This window comes from Chelonoidis abingdonii, chromosome 11 (assembly GCF_003597395.2).
Source record: "Chelonoidis abingdonii isolate Lonesome George chromosome 11, CheloAbing_2.0, whole genome shotgun sequence".
In the NCBI taxonomy this organism is placed as follows: Eukaryota; Metazoa; Chordata; order Testudines; family Testudinidae; genus Chelonoidis; species Chelonoidis abingdonii.
The window spans coordinates 56195983-56215649 of NC_133779.1; the positions used below are offsets into that span (position 1 = coordinate 56195983).

Genomic DNA, 19667 nt, shown 5'->3' on the forward strand with positions numbered 1-19667 from the left:
AGCTGGGGGATAGACAGACACCCCCAGGGCTCAGCCCCTCCAGCTGGGACAGACAGACACCCCCAGGGCTCAGCCCCTCCAGCTGGGGGATGGACAGAGAGATACCGCCCCCCAGGGCTCAGTCCCTCCAGCTGGGGCAGACAGAAACCTCCAGAGCTCAGCCTCTCCAGCTGGGGGATGGACAGACAGACACTGCCCCCCAGGGCTCAGCCCCTCCAGCTGGGGGATGGACAGACAGACACCGCCCCTCAGGGCTCAGCCCTTCCAGCAGGGACAGACAGACATACCCCCAGAGCTCAGCCCCTCCGGCAGGGACAGAAAGACAACCCCAGAGCTCAGCCCCTCCAGCTGGGGGATTCACAGATACCCCCATGGCTCAGCTCCTCCAGCAGGGACAGAGAGACACCACCCCCAGAGTTCAGCCCCTCCAACTGGGGGATGGACAGACACCCCCCACATACACACAAATGTGTATGTCTATCCCTGCTGGAGGGGCTAAGCCCTACCCTGTGCACCCTCACCCCCATGAGAGCACCTCTGGGAGGCCAGCTCCAGACACAACACAGATTGTCCCCCTGACCCCCACCAGGACCTGTCTCCCGTCCCTCTCCTCCCAGCCCTGTGAGCACCCACCCCACACGTCTGTGGGCCACTGCCCAGGGAGGGTGCTGCATGTGATGTGTGCTGGGGTGGGGCAGGGGTGAGATGGACTGGCAGTGGGATGGGGTGGGTATCCGGCACCTGCACCCTGGCCCAGTCCCAGGCACATTTGTTTCCCATCCTCCCCCAATCCCATTCGGGGAGCTGCGCCCCAGACACAGAGCCAGGCTGAGCTCTGTGTCTGGGGCACAGAATAAAGGCGATTGCACTACCAGGGTCCTGCCTGGTTAGGTGCTGCTGCAGGGGAGCTCACAGCAGCAGTGTCCCTAACTGGCTTGACTAAGCAAAAACATTGTGTGTAGTGCTCAGAGCACTGGGGGTGGGGGGGACGCTGGGAGCCAGGACTCCTAAGTCCTTTCCCCAGCTCTGAGAGGGCAGTGGGGGCTGGGGGTTAAAGCAAGGGGTCTCTTTAAGGCTCTCTGTCCCAGGTACCACCCAGCAAGATTCTGTGCCCAAAGCCTGAGGCCAAATGTGCTCATGTTACTATATCAGGGATTAGCCCATGTGTCAGGCATCCGCCAAGAGACTGTGGCTAAAGTGCATGCCGCACATGGGGGGCTGGGGGGACTGGCTGGCTCTGGGGGATGGGGCATGGGACCTTTCCCCTCTAGGGGGCACTGGCTCTAGTTCCTGCCCAGGTGGTGGTCTCTGTGTAATAAGTGTTGTGGGTATGAGCGGGGGCACACTGCGACGAATCTCACACACTGCCCGATGCCCCCGCACAGTGCTTGCCAAAAATCCGAACCCAGCTACAGAGCCACAGCTGGACATGGGTGCTACCTGGCTCGCAGCCTCAGACACAGCTAGAGCACCCCAAACACCGACCCTGCTGCAGCCTGAGCCCCACAAACACATGCATAGCTGCAAACACAGCCACAGCCACAGCCACACACACAACCATGCCCACAGCCAGACACGCACAGCCGCAAACGAGACAGAACAGCCACAGCCCACAGATGCAGCCAGACCCCCTCATCCAGAAACGCACAGTCACAAACGCATGCACAGCCACAAACACACACAGCCGCAAACACGAGACACAGAACAGCCACAGCCCACCCCCCCACAACAGACGCAGTCACATCCAGATACACACACAGACCAGCCACAGCCTGAGCCCTGAAACAGCTGCAAACCCAGATAGCCAGATACACACACAGCCCAGCAAGGAGTCACCGCAGAATTGAAAACACCAGCTGCAGCAACCCCCCCAGCCCAGCCTCCGGATCCCCACAGGGCTGGGTGGTTTTGTCTCCCCCTGGGCCACTGCAGCCAGCCCCCCATAGCAGTACAATAACCACCAAAAAGCTTCATCCTGCTGTCTTGCCCCCTGGTTGTGGGCACGGGGTGTCAGTATCCGACACACAAAGGCCCTTCAGTGATGGGCTGATTCTACAAGCAGGGAGAAAGTGCAGGCTGGGCACAAGAGACGAGAGCTGGGGAGAGAACCCCAGGGGTCCTGGCTCCCAGCCCCTGCTGCTCTAACCACCAGACTCCACTCCTCTCGCAGAACCAGAGAGAGAACCCAGGCATCCTGGCTCTCCCCTTCTAGCATCACATTCTGGCAAGGAAAGGGTGTTTATCGCCCTAATGCAAAACAGCTGAACTAGCTCAGCTCAAATCTGGACCATAAAAATTGACCTGGGGGCTGGGAAGTTTCACTTACAAAATCAGTGTTGCAATGTCTGTCTCATGGGGTTTAACAACCTCAGAACTAGGGCCCGGTGCTCAGATGCAGACACCTGTAAGCAGGGCAGGAGGGGAACAGCTGTACATAATGCCACATGGGGATGGCTCACAAGATGATGCAGCCACCTCTGGGCCAGGACACCTGGGGAACAGCTACATAGCGATACTGCACAGGGACAGCTCAATGGGTGCTGAATTGGAGCCACCTCTGGGCTGGGGCAGTTGGGAACAGCCGCACATAATACCACATGGGGATGGCTTACCCGGTGCTGGGACACCGCCCACTGTAGGCAGAGCAGCTGGGACTCAGCCGGGCTGGCTGTGTAGAGCAGAGGAATCTGGCCCGAGGAGCAGTGAGACCCACAGCAGGATGTTACACTGTTTTCCCACTTTGATGTGCCAGGGCTGGGCCGATTGTCTCACCTGTTCTGAACGCAGGAGCTGGTGGGGCCCTGTAATTAGTGCCGGCCTGATGCCCGGGACTTGTCTGAGCAGCCGGGCCTGGAAAGCAGGCTTGGTCCTGGTACCTCCCACCCGAGACACCCCACCCACCGCATCCCCCTGGGGCCAGGGCTCGGTCTCTAGACTAGGCCCCTCTGGGTGCTAGCCCCAGCTCTGGGAGGGGAATGGGGTCTAATGAGGGGAAGAGGGCTGCAAGCCAGGACTCCTGGGTTCTATCCCTGGCTCGGGGGCAAGGGCTAGTGGTTAGAGCAGGATGCCTGGGTTCTGTTGCTGCTGAGTGACACTGTGGGAGTCCTGTTGCCAGGGAGTACTGTGGGCCTGGGGGGCCTTAGCCTGGGCCTGTGCAGCCCTGTGACTGGGAGCTAGGCAAGGCCCCTGGAAGGGGCTTTGGGGACGTCAGCAGGTAAACTGGGGCCCGTGACTCAGCGCTGGCCACAGGCCATGTCAGGCTGGCTGCTGCCTGGCATAGTGGCTGCGGAATGTGCTCGCTGCAGACTGGGGCGACCTGCAGCAGACAGGGCACAGCAGGGAGTGGCCTAGCTCATGGCCCACTCCCTGGAGTGGTGGGGGGGTCTTTCCTGGGCTGGGGGTGAAGGGGGAGTATCCTAAGCCCCCCTGCAGCTGGCTGGTTCCAAGCAGGGGGCTGAGGCTGAGCCAAGGCTGGGCTTCCAGCTGGGCAGCGATATAATTAGTGCCCAAAATAGATGAGCGGAAATTGATGACTGCCACTGGATCCATGTGTGTGTGCATCAGCCAGAGGGTGTGTGGGCCTGCGCATGTGTGTGTGAAAGCACTGCCAGGGGGTGGGTGTGTTAGTGTGGAGATGTGTGCATATTGTTGGGTGTGCGTGTGTGTAATGTATGTGTGTGAGGGGGAAGGTGCCATTGGGGAATGTGTGGGTGGGTTGTTGCCATGGACGCATGTGCATTGTGGGGGGAGAGGTCTGTTTGTGCACTGTTAAGGGGTGGGGTGAGTGTGCTTGTGCATCTGACTTTTCAGGCACACACCTGAGCGTATGCTTGTGAGTGCATGTGTGTGTTTGTGTCCTCTGGCCCCTGGGCTCTGACCCAGGACATCAGTGCAGCTGGGTCCACGGGCTGAGGCTCAGCCAGGGCACCCGGGTGAAGGGCTGGCAGGGTGGGGACACTAAGCAAGGCTGGGCCTAGCTAGCAGGGGGAGGGGAAGTTAGGAGGTTGACGAAGTGGGATTTTTCCCTTGCTATGTTGTGAGAGTCTTACTGTTCTGCATGAATGCTGTGTGTGCCTCAGTTTCCCTGTTTCCCCCAGGGCACTCACCAGCCACCTGACAGGCTGTCCTCTCCTGTGCTGTGGCCTAGTGGGGGCGAGAGAGGAGGCATGGCTTGGGCGGGGGCTGGGCCTGGGGGAGCCATCCAGGCCCTGGCTTGCTGGGCACAGAGGGGATAGGCTCCTCTGTCCACGTGCAGGCTGCCTCCCACTGCCCGTAATGCAGGGAGTCTTGGGCAGCCTGGACCAGGAGGGGAAGGGGCGGGTGGAGCAATATGGGGCAGAGAGTGGGTGCCAGCTCAGCCCACATCGAGGACCCTCTCCCCCCAGTTGCACTGGGCTGGTGGGGGGATGGTGAGGAGGAAGGATCCAGCAGAGGTGGGGACAGGGCAGGAGGCTGAGATGGAAGGATAGAAGGGGGCAGGGATTTGGGTACAGTCCTGAGTGTGGGAGGGTCATACTGCTCCGACACAGTCCAAAATGAAGGTTGAGCTCCCCACTCAACAGGATGGTGGGGGCAGGGGTAGCCAGGGACACAAACAGGGGGGCTCAGTGTGGGTGCTGTGCTGCAGGGAGCAGTGTGGGGACCCATCAGGGGGCAATGGCTGCAGAGGCTGCTGTGCTGCAGGGAGCAGGTTGGGGGCCCAACAGGGGGCAATGGGCTGCAGGGGGCGCTGTCCTGCAGGGAGCAGGTTGGGGGCCCAACAGGGGCTAATGGGCTGCAGGGGGCGGGCGCTCAGCAGGGGACGCTGTGCTGCAGGGAGTGTGTGTGGGGGGGCTCAGTGCAGGTGCTGTGCTGCAGGGAGCAGGGTAGGGGCCCAACAGGGGGCAATGGGCTGCAGGGGGCGCTGTGGGGAGTTAAGTGTGTCAGCAATGCCAACAACTCCCTGGCGCCCCCTACAGCATTTCTAGGCCAGTACAGCCTTTGTCAGCCTGCTTTGTGCCCGGTCAAACAAGCCACGTGAGATGGACTCTCTGCGCCTGGGCTCAGCCCCTCACTGTACTGGGTCCAGTGTGAACCCCCATGTCCGGAATGTGGGGCAACAGCACAGAGCTGGACCCCTCCAGCTGGGCTCTGAGCTGCCCCTTGGCTGGCAGTGCTAACCCGTCTACCGCTGCTGGAAGTGCCGCGCCTGATGCACCTGGCAGCGCGCTGGCTGTTGGCACAGTGCCCGTTCCCTCTGCCTGACAAGCCCCCATCTATCCTACCAGGGGCCCTATGCCACACCCTTGCTTTTTCACGCTGTCACATTCCCTGTCTGTCCCTCCCATGGGCAAGCTCATCCAGGGCTGATCCCACTCCCGGTTGCCCAATTCCCCCCCTCCCCCGCGTCAGCAGGTTTCACCCGCCCATGCTGGGTCAAGCTTGTTAATGAAGAGATTAAATAAATGAGACTCCAGCCGGAGCCATGGGGCATGACACCCCGCCCTGCTCGGAGTCAGGGCAACACCCCTGCTTGCCAACCTGCCACACTTTCCTAGGGCAACTCGGCCTCTTTCACCCAGCAGCTGGCATGAGACCCCTGCCCCTCTACAGCTACTAGCTCCAGGGAGCAGGGTGAGGGGCTCAGCAGGGGCAGTGCTGCGCTCCTGAACCCAGAGCAGCTGCTTCCCTGGGGCAGAGCCGGGTTTGGCTGACTCGACTGGAGACAAGAGCGATGTTGCATTTTACAGGTCGTGGCTGTGCACAATTACAGCGCTCAGTGTCGTCTTTGAAAGGTGAAGCCAGTGACGCTTTGAGCGTGGCAGGAAATTGGGGGGGCTCGGCCTGCAGGGTCAGCCAATAGTCAATGACAGGCACTGTTGAGATTGGAAAGGCTAAAGCTGGTTAAAGCGTTAAACACAAACTGGTCTCACCCCCTGTCTAAAGAGACAGGTCAGGAGCCTTCAGCTGTGGCACTGGTCTCAGGCTGCAGTCTGCTGGCGCTGCCTCTCTGTGCGCTGACAGGCAAGGGAGATCTTGACAGGTGGGCTCGTGTGCATCCTGCACAACTGACATGTACTGATAAACCCCAGTTCCTTGCAAGCCCAGGCACAGACTCCTCCTCCCTCCGGCCCAAGAACTCCATAACCAACATGGAGCAGGAGGGACTCAGGCCAGAATATTAAGGGTTTCCCTGGGAGGGGAAAGACAGGGGCCAATCCCTGCTCCACATCAGGCTGAGCAGTCACGCCCCTAGCCCCTGGTTCCGGGATTAGGTGTTCTCTGTGCCTGGTTCAGGCCGCCTGGCCCAGATAGACAGGGAACACTTGGTTTGTGAACCCCAGAGCACCTCTCCACAGCATCAGGACTCGGGCAGGGATTGTGAGGATCTTGGGGGCCCCTGCATGCAGGACTTGGGTGCTGAAGCCCCTTTGTGGATCCAGCTGCCAGGGGGTTTTGCTGAGGAAATCTGCTGGCTGCCACAGCCAGGAAATCCTGGGCCCTACTTGTTAGAGAGATTCAGTCACCAGCCTGCCTGGGAATCACAGAGATGCAGGACTAGAAGGGACCTCAGAGTGCAGCTAGTCCAGCCCCCTGCACTGAGGTGGGACCAAGTAACCCTAGAGCAGCTCTGACGGGTTTGTCCAGCCTGGGCTTAGAAACCTCCACTGGGGGGGATCCCATGACCTCCTTGGATGCCAAGTCCAGGGGTGAACTCCCCTGGGAGCTAGCAAGTGGTTCCTAATATCTACCCTCACTCTCCCTGGCTGCAGATTAAGCCTGTTGCTGCTTGTCCAGCCTCCGGGCATGGAGAACAACTATCCTCAGCCTGTCCAGGGCAGCCCTGCACATGGCTGAAAACTGTTCTCGGGTCCCCACCCAGGTTTTAACTTTTCCTCCCAGGTCAGGTTTTCTAACCCTTGGATGAGTTTTGCTGCTGCCATCTGGACTCACTGCAATGTGTCCCCACCTTTCCCAAAGTGCCACACACAGAGCTGGACTCCTGCCAAGGCCTCACCAGGGCCGAGCAGAGCGGGACATCGACCTCCCGTGTCTCACATCCAACACGCCCATTAACACAGCCCAGAATGAGCTGGGCCTGCTTCGCAGCTGCAGCCCACTGCTGCCCCCCTTCCACTAGTGATATGCCACCCTCCGCAGCCTGTTCCTGCCCGGTATGACCCCTTGCCAGTTACTGCCAAGTTTGGAGTTGTGATTTCTCCTTCCTTTGCACTTTATTCACCAAGCTGGGTGTGGTGAGCTGGTCTCCCATAATGACACCATCCACAGACGTATTTCTAACACTAGAGATCTCAATCCACATAAATATCTGACTGGGAGTGTGGGCGGGGAGGTGTCTATAGCAGACCCCTGACACTACCCTGCTGGACCATCTCTTGCGATCCTTCCCCAGTGCGATCTCTGACCCACACTGCTTCTGTTTTATCCACACTGCCACTTCGGATTCCTCTAGTGTCCACATCACTGTTGTAAAACTAGGTTTGGCAGGGGTATCACTGCAGACACACCGACCTAAACTATTTCCATCCACAATAATCACAATTTACAGGCAGACTAGCCCCTCAATAGCGAAAACAGGTACAATTTGGAAATTTAAATTGACGAACATAAAGAGAATGGTGAAACCCCTAAGCTCATGCAACTGGGAAAATGTAAATCAAAAATCTAAATTAAAAAAAAAGTTTAAAAGAAACTAATATCCATCAGAATCAGAAAACAAAAATAAAATCCTGCCAAGTGCAGGTACAACGCTACCCCCCCCCATTTTTACCTTTACTTCCATTGCTTCTGAACCCCACGTACCCTTCAACCCCTGCTCTGGCACAAGAGCCAGGCCCCGGGGTTCTGCTGGCCCTAAGCAGGCCGGCAGAATCCAATTTGGATTTTTGATCAATTTGGCAGATATTAGGGTTTAGTTTTAAGCATTTTTTTTAGATTTTTATCAACTTAAATTTTCACAGTGGCAAAAAATTATGGGGTTTAAGCCTCCCCATCCATTTCTATTGTTTGAAATAGTCACAGTTGTGGGAAATTGGGAGGATGTCACACAATGGGAGGATCAGACCATTGTTTAACGACAGAGCCAGCAAGATGCAAAAGGCTAAAGCTTTAACCCCATTCCAACACCCTGGGAACATCCCCGGCCAAAACACACCTGTACATCACCTGAGCTCCACTTGAGCCGCTTCTCAGGCTGCATTTTCATTACGCTGCCGAGCTGTAGCAGGCAATTGTCAAGGATGGAAACACTCGGGTGCCAGCTGCAGTGAAATCCACATTTACCGCTGACAATCTAACCCAACCTTTCAGAAGTGCTGTGCCGAGTCTTCATTCATTCACTCTAATTTAAGGTTTCGCGTGCCAGTCAGACATTTTAACATTCTTAGAAGGTCTCTTTCTATAAGTCTATAATATAGAACTAAACTATTGTTGTATGTAAAGTAAATAAGATTTTTAAAATGTTTAAGCAGCTTCATTTAAAATTAAATAAAATGCAGTGCCCCTGAACCAGTGGCCGGGACCCAGGCAGTGTGAGTGCCCCTGAAAATCAGCTCACATGCTGCCATAGGTTGCCTACCCCTGATCTAACCTCTGTCAGTCTATATCCAGTGTCACGGCCTGCCCCAGTTCTCCCAGCTCCCTTCTGGGGCCCAGGCTCTAGTGTGGCATTAATGTGCCAACATCTCAGTTGTTCCTCCCTACCTGCCTGCCGCTTCCTGGCCACATCCTACCCTCACTCTTGCCCTGCCCCCCTGCTCCATGCCCAGGGCTCCAAGGGACCATAAATAATAATTTTCCTCCTATTAAAGCCAGGTGTGGAGATGACAGGAGCACCTGTTGCATCCTCTCCTAGCTTACAGCCCTGCTCTTCATAAGAGGCTTGATGGTGGAGGGAGCCCTCATTATGAGAAAGCCAAGGGCTCCTTCCTGCCCTCTGCAGTTACAATTGTACAGCTTGTGCTCAGCTACCTCTGGAATGTCACTGTGCGGCTGCTCCCCGCCTGCCCTATCCCAGTGGTGGCTGCATCTCAGCACGGGGTGAGCCATCCCCATGCAGCGTTATGTGTGGTTGTTCCCCAGCTGCCCCACCCGAGAGGCGGCTGCATCTTAGTGCTGGGTGAGGTGTCCCCATGTGGCATTGTGTGCGGCTGTTTCCCAGATGCCCCACCACAGAGGTGGCTGCATCATAGGGCTGGGCAAGCCATCCCCATGCGGCGTTATGTGTGGCTATTCCACAGCTACCCTTCCCCAGAAATAGCTGTGTCCCAGCACCCCTGCCCCATTCCCCCCCACAGCTGTGCAGCCATGGCTCTGATTCTCAACCAGGAGAAGTTACATGCTGCCTCTCTGGTCTCTACCCCTGCAGGGAATGTGCATGTCCCTCCAGGAAAGGCACGAGCCAAGACTATTGTGGCAGGGACACCCCCTTTCCTCACACGCTGCCCTCCCCCACTTGAGGTGGCTTGAATCACTGCAGTGTCCTTGCCTGTCTCTGCTGCCTCTCTGGGCCCTACACACCTCCCCACCAGGAACTCCTCCCCTCCCCCCCCGGTGTTCCCACAGACAGCCGCAGAGCAAGTGGGACAGGGGGAAACGGGCCTCAGCTTTATTGATTCTCTTGGAGCCCAGCTGGGATCACGGGGCAGAACTGGGCACGTGGAGGACCGACATCCCCGGCCAGGAACGGCAGCTCGGGCAGCAACATGAGCCCCGCTGGTCCCAGCTGGAGGGCGCCCCCTGGATGCCCTCTGAGCGGGGCGCCATCAGGGGATACCCAGCGGAATGGTGAAGGACAGGTAGTCGCCCAGCTCGCCCCACCGGGCCCGGTGCGTCTGGAAGATGGTGACCCATGTGGTCAGCACGACCACCCAGAACAGCAGCCCCACGGCTGAACGCTGGACGTCTGAAAGAGACAGGGGGCTGAGTGTGGTGCCCATCACATGTAGGCCCTGCCCCACTGGCCCCTCCCTGCTGCCCCCAGGGTCCTGTCCCCTGCCCTGATGGCCTCCACTGGGCCCTGCCCCAGGGGCCCCTCCCTCCTGCCCCCCCGGGCCCTGCCCCCCAGCTCCACTCCCAGTACCCTCTCCAAGTCCTCTGGGCACTGTCCTCCATGCCTTAGGCCCTGCCTGCTAGCTGCACCCCCAATGCACCCCTCTTGCCCCCATAGTCTACACTCAATACCCCCCTTCTACCCCCCTCCCCAAGGAGCCACCTGCCATGCCCTGGTCCCTGCCCCCAAGCTCAGCCCCAATTACACCTTCCCTGCCCCCGATGCCCTTGGCATTGCTCCCAGCACAGAGCCATTCCCACCCCAGCTCGCTGCAGCACTGTACCCAACCCCCCACCCCTCAGCAGGTTCTGCCCCACTTACAACTCTTGATCTGCGGCTGCTCGGTGTAGGCAGGTGCCAGGAAGGCCTCGCGGCAGAACCACAGCACGTTGACCAGCCAGAGGAAAGGCAAAAGGGCAAAGCCACCTGGGGAGAGGGCAGCAGAGAGGGGTCAGACCCCCACTTCATCAGGCTTTGGCAGGCTGCGAGCCAGGACACTGCCACCAGGAGCTGCCACCAGGCAGCATAGGGGTCACATGGCAGGCAGCCTCGAGGCTGGCAAAAAAACATGGCCCGCTGGGTGGCTGCCATCTATACCCGTTGCTCCTCGACCCTACAAACCCCATCCCAGCACCTGGGCACCTGCTACTCCCCCTCTCCTCCCCACTCTCCCTGCCTGGTGCCCCCTCATCCCAGCACTCGGGCACCCATCATGCCCCCATCCTCTCTTATCTCCCAATCCCAGCATCAGGGCAACTGCCACTCCCCCTCTCCTTCCCACCCTCCCTGCCCCATGCCCCATCCTATCCTCCTCATCCCAGCACCCGGGCAACTGCACGCCCCCTCTCCTCTCTACCCTGCCTGCTCGGTGCCCCCTCCTGCCCCTCCACATCTCAGCACGCCCCCTCTCTTCCCCACCCTGTGCCCTCTCCTGCCCCCCACATCCCAGCACTCAGGCACCCATCATGCCCCCTATCCTCCCATCTCCCACAATCCCAGCACCCAGGCAACTGCATGCCCCCTGTCCTCTCCACCCTCCCTGCCCGGTGCCCCGTCCTCTCCCCCCATCCCAGCACCCGGGCTCCCAGCACGCCCCCTCTTCTCCCCACCCTGCCTGCTCAGTGCCCCCTCCTCTCCCTCGCATCCCAATACCCAGGCAACCGCCTCGCCCCCTCTCCTTCCCACCCTCCCTGCTCGGTGCCCCCTCCTCTCCCCTCATCCCAGCACCGGGGCATGTGGTTGCCCGCTCTCCTGCCCCCCACATCCCAGCACTCAGGCACCCATCATGCCCCCTAGCCTCCCCTCTCTCACAATCCCAGCACCTGGGCAATTGCCACTCCCCCCCTCCTTCCCACGCTCCCTGCCCTGTGCCCTCTCCTCTTTCCCAGTCTCAGCACCCGGGCTCCTAGCATGCCCCCCTCCTCCCCACCCTGCCTGCCCGGAGCCCCCAGTGACGAAGTGGGGATTTTCCCATGTTATGTTGTATGTGAGTCTTACTGTTTTGCACAAATACTGTGTGGTGCAATACGCAGGGAAACTGAAGCTTGTGACTTTTGCAGAGGCTGCTCCAGCTGCCTGCACAGATGCTGTAGCCGCCCCTTCATAACCTGAGATCTAGGAGTGAGATGTGGCCAGGTGACTCTTGGCCCTAGGAGCAAGACAAAGGCCAGAGGAGGAGCAGGCCAGGCAGCTGGAAGGGAGTCAGTCTTGGCGAGCTCCAGGAACATGGGGAGGACCAGAACCATGGCTCTGGGCTCCCCTCCCCCTAAGATGGACTTGGTTGAAAATTACAGATTTCTGTGCTAACAAGTTCTGCCCTATGCTGTGTTCCTGTCAGCTAATAAACCTTCTGTTTCCCCGGCTGGCTGAGAGTCACGTCTGACTGCAGAGCTGGGGTGCAGGGCCCTCTGGCTTCCCCAGGAGCCCTGCCTGGGCGGACTCACTGCGGGAAGCATAAGGTGTGGAAGGGGATGCTGAATGCTCCGAGGTCAGGCCCAGGAAGGTCAAAGCTGTGTGAGCTTCTTGTCCTGGAGACAGTCTGCTCAGAGAGAGGAGGCTCCCCCAGAGTCCTGACTGGCTTTGTAGGGAGTAGTTCCAGAGCACCGCCCTGGTGACTCCGTGACAAGTGGTGGGAGCAGTGGGATAATCCAGGATGCTCTGTCCATGGGGCGCAGTTTAAGTGACTGGGGAGCAGTAAAACAAAGGGGGATTAGCGAGAGATGGGCATCCTGAAGGCTCAGAGAGGTGTGATTCCAGGACGCGGAGGAGCCTACAGCTTAACCCCCGAGAGAGTGGACCCCCGAGAAGGGCTGTCGCACTGAGGGGGTTCCTCCAAAGGACCATGGGGAGCTGAGAGAGCACAGCCTGTGAGTCCGTGACCACTTGGCAACAGCGTGGAGATAGCCTAGAACCATCTCCTTAAGAAGGACATTGTAGAGCTGTGCAGAAGGAGAGGGCTGCACTTTGGAAAGCTCACTAAGGCACAGCTGACTGCTCAGTTGGAAGAGGAGGATTGCTCTGAGGAGCCAGTTCCTGACTCAGCTGGAGCCATGAGAGAGGCTGGAAGCAGCCAGACAACCCCAGGACCCACACTGGTTGCTGACCCAGCTTGGGGCCCGAGAGAGGCTAGGAGCAGCCGGGTGTTCCAGAGACCCTGTCCCCGACCACCGGGGGTCTCCACCAGGATCTGAGACGGATGCAATTGGAGCTGAGATCGAAGGACTCAGAGGACCATGAGAGACAGGGAAGGCATGAAGCAGAACAGCAGGAGAGACAGGCAGCTGGAACTGGCGATGGCGGAGCTAAGAGGCAGAGGGACCCTGAGGTGCTAATTCTGCAGGGAACCTCAACACTAAATCGCTGCCGCAGGTTAAGGAGGGGGGAGAGATAGATGCCCATCTCATGGCCTTTGGGAGGTTGGCAATTGGAACCAGGCTGGCCCTGCCAAAAGGCTCCAGTGTCTAGCCCCCTTTCTGGGTCCCAAGGCCATAGAGCTGTTTAGCCAGATGGATGATGTGGCCAACTGGCTCCCACTCCTGTCCCAGCGTATATGTCTGCATGGACTCTCCTGGGTTCAGGCCCCTCGAATCCCCAGTGCTGGGGAAGGTGGTGGTGAATGGGGAGACATTCCTGGGGTGGGGAGACATTCCTGGGACCAGGGGAGGCTCTAGGGATTTTGCCGCCCCAAGCACGGCAGGCTGGCTGCTTTCGGCGGCTTGCCTGTGGATGGTCCGCCGAAGCCATGGGACCAGCGGCAGCCTGCCTGCCGCCCTCGCGGTGACTGGCAGAGTGCCCCTCCATGGCTTCCCCCAGCTTGGCGTGCTGGGGCCTGGAGCTGCCCCTGCCTGGGACAGAGAGTACTGTTGTCAGGCCCCAGGTGGTGCAGCCTCACCAGATGCTGAGGGGCTGTGGGACCTGGATGAAGGTCCCAGGGATGAAGCCCCTCGCCCTGCCTACGGCCCGGATCCCTGTGCAGACACAGGAGGGGTTGGGCTGGCTGGTAGTTGGAGTTCTCCAAGATACTGGCAGTGACCTCCTGTTGAGGGATGACTGACTATCTCTGGGACAGGATCCAGGCCCTGCTCCTGTAACCACTGAGGATTTGGTTCCCTGAATTCAAATTCAGCTGGCTGAAACTGAAGCAGTCAGTGAAATTGCAAATGACCTGGCTGGCAGGGAGGAGGAGCTGCTAGGTCAGGGGCCAGCAACCTTTCAGAAGTGGTATGCTGAGTCTTCATTTATTCACTCTAATTTAAGGTTTCGCGTGCCAGTAATACATTTTAACGTTTTTAGAAGGTCTCTTTCTCTAAGTCTATAATATAGAACTAAACTATTGTTGTATGTAAAGTAAATAAAGCTTTTAAAATGTTTAAAAAGCTTAATTTAAAATGCAGAGCCCCCCAGACTGGTGGCCAGGATCCAGGCAGTGTGAGTGCCACTGAAAATCAGTTTGCATGCAGACTTCGGCACCCATGCCATAGTTGCCTACCCCTGTGCTAGGCTCAGAATACCTGCCTGTCTATAACCAGTGCCCTGGAGCTGAGTGGGGCAAAGAGATACTTCCCACCCCCCTTGCGCATGGGGCTGGGTGCCGAGGCAGGCCAATGCAAAGGGAGAGAAACACCCCATCATGTACCTGAGCAGGAAGCTGCTGCCCTGGGAGCAGGGGTATGCAGCCTTAGAGAAGGAATGCCTGGCCATGGAGCGGGCTGCAGCCAGATCTATTTGGGCAGCGCTTCATTGTGTACCCGGATCAGTTGCCCTGCCATGCATACACCAGATGAAAGGGCTAATGCCACGCTCCTCAGGTGGAGTCTGTCCTTCTACGATTATGAGATGGAGGTGGTCCACATTAAGGGGGGGTGCAAATATTACAGCTGATGTTTGTCCTGGAGAGGGAGGCCTGAACTTCTCCAGGTCACTGGCTAAAGTGACCCTGCTTAGTTCAGTTTCGAAGGGGGTATTTTCCCTTGTTATGTTGTATGTGAGCCTATGGGAGTCTTACTGTTCTGCATGAATGCTGTGTGCCTCAGTTTCCCTGTGTATTGCACCAGTGTCTAGGTGGTGGAAATAAGGGTGTGTGACTTTTGCAGGGGCTGATCCAGCTGTTTACATGGATGCTACGGCCACCCGCTTCATAACCTGAGACCCAGGAGGGGGATGCGACCAGGTGACTCTTGGCCCAGAAGGGAGATAAAGACCAGAGGAGCATCAGGAGGGCAGGGGCCAGGCAGCTGGAAGGGAGTCAATCTCAGCTGGCTACGGGAACAGGGGGAGGACGAGAATCATGGCTCTGGGCTCCCCTCCCCCTAAGATGAACTTGGTTGAAAATCACAGATTTCTGCACTAACAAGTTCTGCCCTATGCTGTGTTCCTACTAATAAACCTTCTGTTTTACCGACTGGCTGAGAGTCATGTCTGCCTGTGGAGTTGGGGTGCAGGGCCCACTGGCTTCCCCAGGAGCCCCACCTGTGTGCACTCGCTGCGGGAAGCACACAGTGTGGAAGGGGATGCTGAATGATCTGAGGTCAGACCCAGGAAGGTCAAAATTGTGTGAGTTTCTTGTTCCGGAGACAGTCTGCTCAGAGAGAGGAGGCTCCCCCAGAGCGCTGACTAGCTTCGTACAGAGTAGTTCCAGAGCATTGCCCTGGTGACTCCATGACACCCCCCGTCCTCTCTCCCCATTCCAGCACCTGGGCACCTACCATGACCCCTCTCCTCCTCGCCCGGTACCCCCTCCTCTTGTCCCCATCCCAGTACTTGGGCACCCACCATGCTCCCTGCCCAGTACCCTCTCTCTCCCCTCCCCCCATCCCAACACCAGGGCAGCGCCACACACCTCCCCCTCCCCACCCAGTGCCCTCCCTTCCCCCCATCCCAGCAGAGGCACCCACACACTCCCACTCTGCTCCCCACCAGTAGCCCCCTTATCGCTCCCCATACCCACAGCGGGCCAACACAATACCCTACTCCTCAACAACCACCAGTTGACGCCCTCCTTCCCCCCATCAGCACTGGCACCCACCACACTCCCCTCTCTCCCCAACCCAGTGCCCTTCCTTCCCCCTATCCCAGCACCTGGGCACCCACCATGCTCCCTGTCCAGTACCCTCTCCTCCCTCCCCCCATGCCCAGCGAACCTGCACCCCACGATACTCCTCCTCTCCTCCCCACCATGCTCCCTCGCGCTTCTCGGCAGCTGAACATTTCCCCCGACCCCGCTCAGGGCCCACCACACCCTCCTCCCCACGCCTAAGTGCCCTACCTTCACTCCGCCATCCCCCAGCAGCCCGGCACCACCCCACCACACGTCCCTCTACGCGTCGCCCATGGCCCCAGCTGCCTCCCGTCCCCAGCACTCCTACACGGCTGTGGCACCCTCCATCACCTGCTCTCACCAGTCCCAGTGCCTCCTTCCCCCCTATCCAGCGACTGCCCGTGCAGCCACCGACTATAGTCGGCCTGTCAGTACCCTCTCTCTCCCCTCCCCATCCCAGCACTCTGGGCACCCACCACACTCCCTTCTCCTCCCACCCAGTGCCCTCCCTTCCCCCCATCGCAGCACCTGGGCACCACCACACTCCTCTCCTCCCCACCCAGTGCCCTTCCTTCGCCCCTCCCAGCAGCAGGGCACCCACCACACTCCCTCTCCTCCCCACCCAGTGCCCTCCCTTCCCCCCCATCGCAGCACCTGGGCACCCACCACGCCCTCTCTGCTCAGTGCCCTCTCTTCCTCCCCAAATCTCTACCCCTGGGCACCCAGCACACCACCTGTCCTCCCCACCCTGCCTGTCCGATGCCCCCTCTTCTCCCTCTCCCCACAACTCCCCAGCCCAGTACCCCACCTGCCCCCCACCTGCCCCCCGCCCCGTGCCGGGCCCCGGACTCACCCAGGTAATATTTCCGGCACAGATTGAGCTTCTCCTCGTTGGGGACCCGCTCCAGGTTCATGCCGGCGCCGGCCCACGGGCAGCTGCGGGGAGGAGCAATGGGGTCAGCCCAGGGGCCCACACACGCCGCGCCCCCCCGCACTGGGGACAGGGGGACCCGGCTGCCCCCACTGAGACACTTACCCGACTTCCTTAGCCACGCTCAGCGCATGCGCCCGCCTCGCTGCATGCCGGGAGTTGTAGTCCCGGGATCTGTTCCGGCCCACGATGCATGTTGGGGGATGTATTCCTCCTTCAGAACAGAATAGGGCGGGCGGCCATCCTGCCGCGGTGCATTCTGGGAGCTGTAGTCCCGTTCTCTCGAGGGACTGGGCGGGGCCGCTCCTCACTCTCTCCCTGGGCTGTTTGGTCCCCAGGAGTGCGAGGCTCAGGATGGTGCTAGGCGGGGATCCAGGCAGGACCGGTTTTCGCCTACTGGAGTGGGGACTACAACTCCCAGCATGCCCCGGGGCTGGGGTCAGGACTGGCAAGGGGTTAGAGGTCACCTGGACCATAGCTGGGAGCTCAGGTTCCTGGGTTCTTTTCCCAGCTTTTTTTCTGAGGGGCTTAGGGGAGTCTAGTGGTTAGAGGAGGGTGGGCCTGGAAGCCCGGACTCCTGGGTTCTGTCCCCGGCTTGGGAGGGTCTGTCTAGCAGGAAACAAAATCCACAGCTTATTCCAAGTTTGGATCCCAGGCCCTGTTAATTTCAGGCTAGGTCCCAGCTGCCTTGTCCATGGGGGTATGGTTACCAACGTTCCATTTAAAAATAGGGGATTGTTTTCTTCACACCCTGCCCTACTCCCTTCCAATATTAGCATTGTTATTAATTAACACGTTCGCCCGGGAGATTCCGGACTGCGCTCAGCAGCTCCCGATCTTGTACAGCAACAAAGAAACAAGGACATCCCTTGTAAGATGTGCCTGTTGTCAGGCCTAGCTGCAGGGCCCAGCCTGCGAGACTACCAAAGGCTATGTTACACCAAGCTTGGAGTCTTTCTTTCCCTACCCCGAGTAATACCCTGCATTTATCCCCATCCACTCCTCTGATTCATCACAGAGCAATAGTCATGACCAAATTCCCCATTCCATGCTGGAGCAGGGAACATGTCTCTCTGACTATTAACAATAAAGCTACTAATCTTATCACTGGATAGGCACTTCTCTGGTTTGCTCTGCTTGTGCTCTCAGTGCCCTGTCCTCAAGTCAGGGACATCCCAAAAACACAGTAACAGGATCTTTAGCACACCAAGAAGGCTGCGTTTGCATTCCTTTCTGAAAGGGTTATCAAAGGTCTCATCAACCACACTAACTACTAGGCCAAGAAGTCAATTGCTTATATACAGCCTGTTAAATGCACTTAGGCCTTTACCCTCTTCATCTAATCGCTGTTTCATGTACATACCACATCCCCTGGCGGTCATTTCCACAAGTTGACTGTACGTTGTGTGAACTACTTCCTTTTCTTTGTTTTCAATCTGCTGCCTGGTAATTTGATCAGGGGACCCCTAGTTCTTGTAATCTGTGAAGGGATAAATAACACTTCTATATTCACTTTCTCCACACCAGTCACCCTTTGTAGACCTCTATCATATTCCCCCCTGCGCTGTCTCTTTTCTAAGAGGAACAGTCCCAATCTTTTTAATTTCACCTCCTATGGAAGCTGTTTCATCCCCCCTCATCATTTTCATTGCCCTTCTCTGCACCTTTTCCAATTCGACTGTAACTTTGTTGAGACAGGGCAACCAGAACTGTGACCAGACTGCATCCCGAGTCTTTCATTTTCCTTCTGTTGGCTCCCGGGTGCTTTCTTAGTCAGTGTTTGTGAAGCAGAATCAGGGTCTGAGGTGGATTTTGGAGTCGTTGAAATATCGCCTTTTACTTCAGAAACTTGGGTGGAAGGGCAAATCTTCCTGAAGGCACTCCTACGGAATGCAAGGGACACGCCCAAGGCACATTCTCTGGACATGGCACAGGACTGGGTTCAAACTCATGATATGTGAGTGCTGTTCATGTTCAATGGCCAAAGCGTGTCATCTTCAGCCACCCCACTGATGATTTTCAAGAGAGCCCCAAGCACATGTCAGCCTCTTCATCTCATCAGTTTGGCTCAACCCTTGCTGGAGAGCCAAACTTCATCCTGAACAACTTCAACCATGAATAGACTAGACAGAAACTTCAGAATTGACCTCTCTAAGGGGTCTGATTATTACACTAGTGTATAGGGTGAGAATACGGGTCCCAGGGCTCCAGAAGTAGTTTTTGTTAAAAGTTTGGTGGTAACTTTTTCCAACATCTTTTGACCTTCCTGGTTTCAAACCCGTCTGTTACCAAGACAAAGTTTTGGTGTTTAGTCCCATGCATATACATATGGTCACCAAAATTCACGAGCAATGGCTGATTTGTCAACCATGTGTGCGGGAGCTTGTCAGCAAAATCAAAGTGTTTGGCATAACTCCTGCTCAGTCTATTCAGACCAGAAATGAGAAGACATGCATCATGGTCTTAACACCTATTGCACCAATTGCAAGTTCTCACAGTGTTTAGTCATCTGCCTTTCGGAACATTCAAACTACGTTAATCATTACACAGAAAGAAGTTCTTTTTCCTGAAATATGTGAAATCATTTTCTTGCATGCTTAGTATTTGTTTTATTGTACATGAAGCTTTGTAGTTAGACTAGCATTAACATAGATGTGATGGGGATGGAGTTAGATGAGGTGGTGGGTTATGCCACTCGGATTGTTTTCAGTTGTAGGTAAACCATGGAACCAGTTGTAAATCTCAAAAGAGCCATGCCAGTTTCCTGCAGTCACTGCATTATTTGCCTTTATTTTATTTCTTGACTAAAGAAGACGCGTGTTTAGCAGGGGAAGTAGGATTGCATAGAATGAGGCAACAGACGGTAGAAAGAAATTCCATGATGTCAAATGCAGAGAGACCACTGATGGAACAGAGTCTGTCTTTTGTTCAGAACAGAGAGTACCAGATGCGTGGCACAGAAATCGCTGTGCCCAACACACTGACAATGGCAAAATCCATTGGTTACAAAAAGCAAACGTGTCTGCAACTGATGGAGCACGTGTGACGAGTGCAGAGATCCCGGTAAAAGACACCAGTGTCTGCCCTACTAGACAGTCTGGTTCTGTGATACCGATGGCCTGGAGATGCTGTGTGGTTTTGTCCAGAAA

The 19667-nt window shown here is 57.3% G+C and overlaps 1 protein-coding gene across 1 annotated transcript; it reads right to left on the bottom strand.

Moving 5' to 3' along the window:
* Positions 1 to 9593: 9593 nt before the first annotated feature.
* On the bottom strand, positions 9594 to 16705 carry PSENEN (presenilin enhancer, gamma-secretase subunit). The gene is made up of 4 exons (XM_032804712.2): positions 16624 to 16705; positions 16441 to 16523; positions 10373 to 10477; positions 9594 to 9904 (listed from the first exon to the last, which is right to left on the bottom strand). Exons 2-4 carry the CDS (start codon positions 16499 to 16501, stop codon positions 9765 to 9767), a joined length of 306 nt encoding a protein of 101 aa, XP_032660603.1. The 5' UTR covers positions 16502 to 16523; positions 16624 to 16705; the 3' UTR covers positions 9594 to 9764.
* Between the last annotated feature and the right edge of the window lie 2962 nt (positions 16706 to 19667).

Bases quoted from the DNA above. Each gene is read 5' to 3' on its own strand.
- PSENEN (XM_032804712.2), bottom strand. From the start codon at position 16,501: ATGAACCTGGAGCGGGTCCCCAACGAGGAGAAGCTCAATCTGTGCCGG. The intron at 10,478-16,440 runs GTGAGTCCGGGG...CCCTCTCCCCAG, and splicing joins GTGCCGGAAATATTACCTGG to GTGGCTTTGCCCTTTTGCCT. The intron at 9,905-10,372 runs GTAAGTGGGGCA...TGTCTCTTTCAG, and splicing joins GCAGCCGCAGATCAAGAGTT to ACGTCCAGCGTTCAGCCGTG.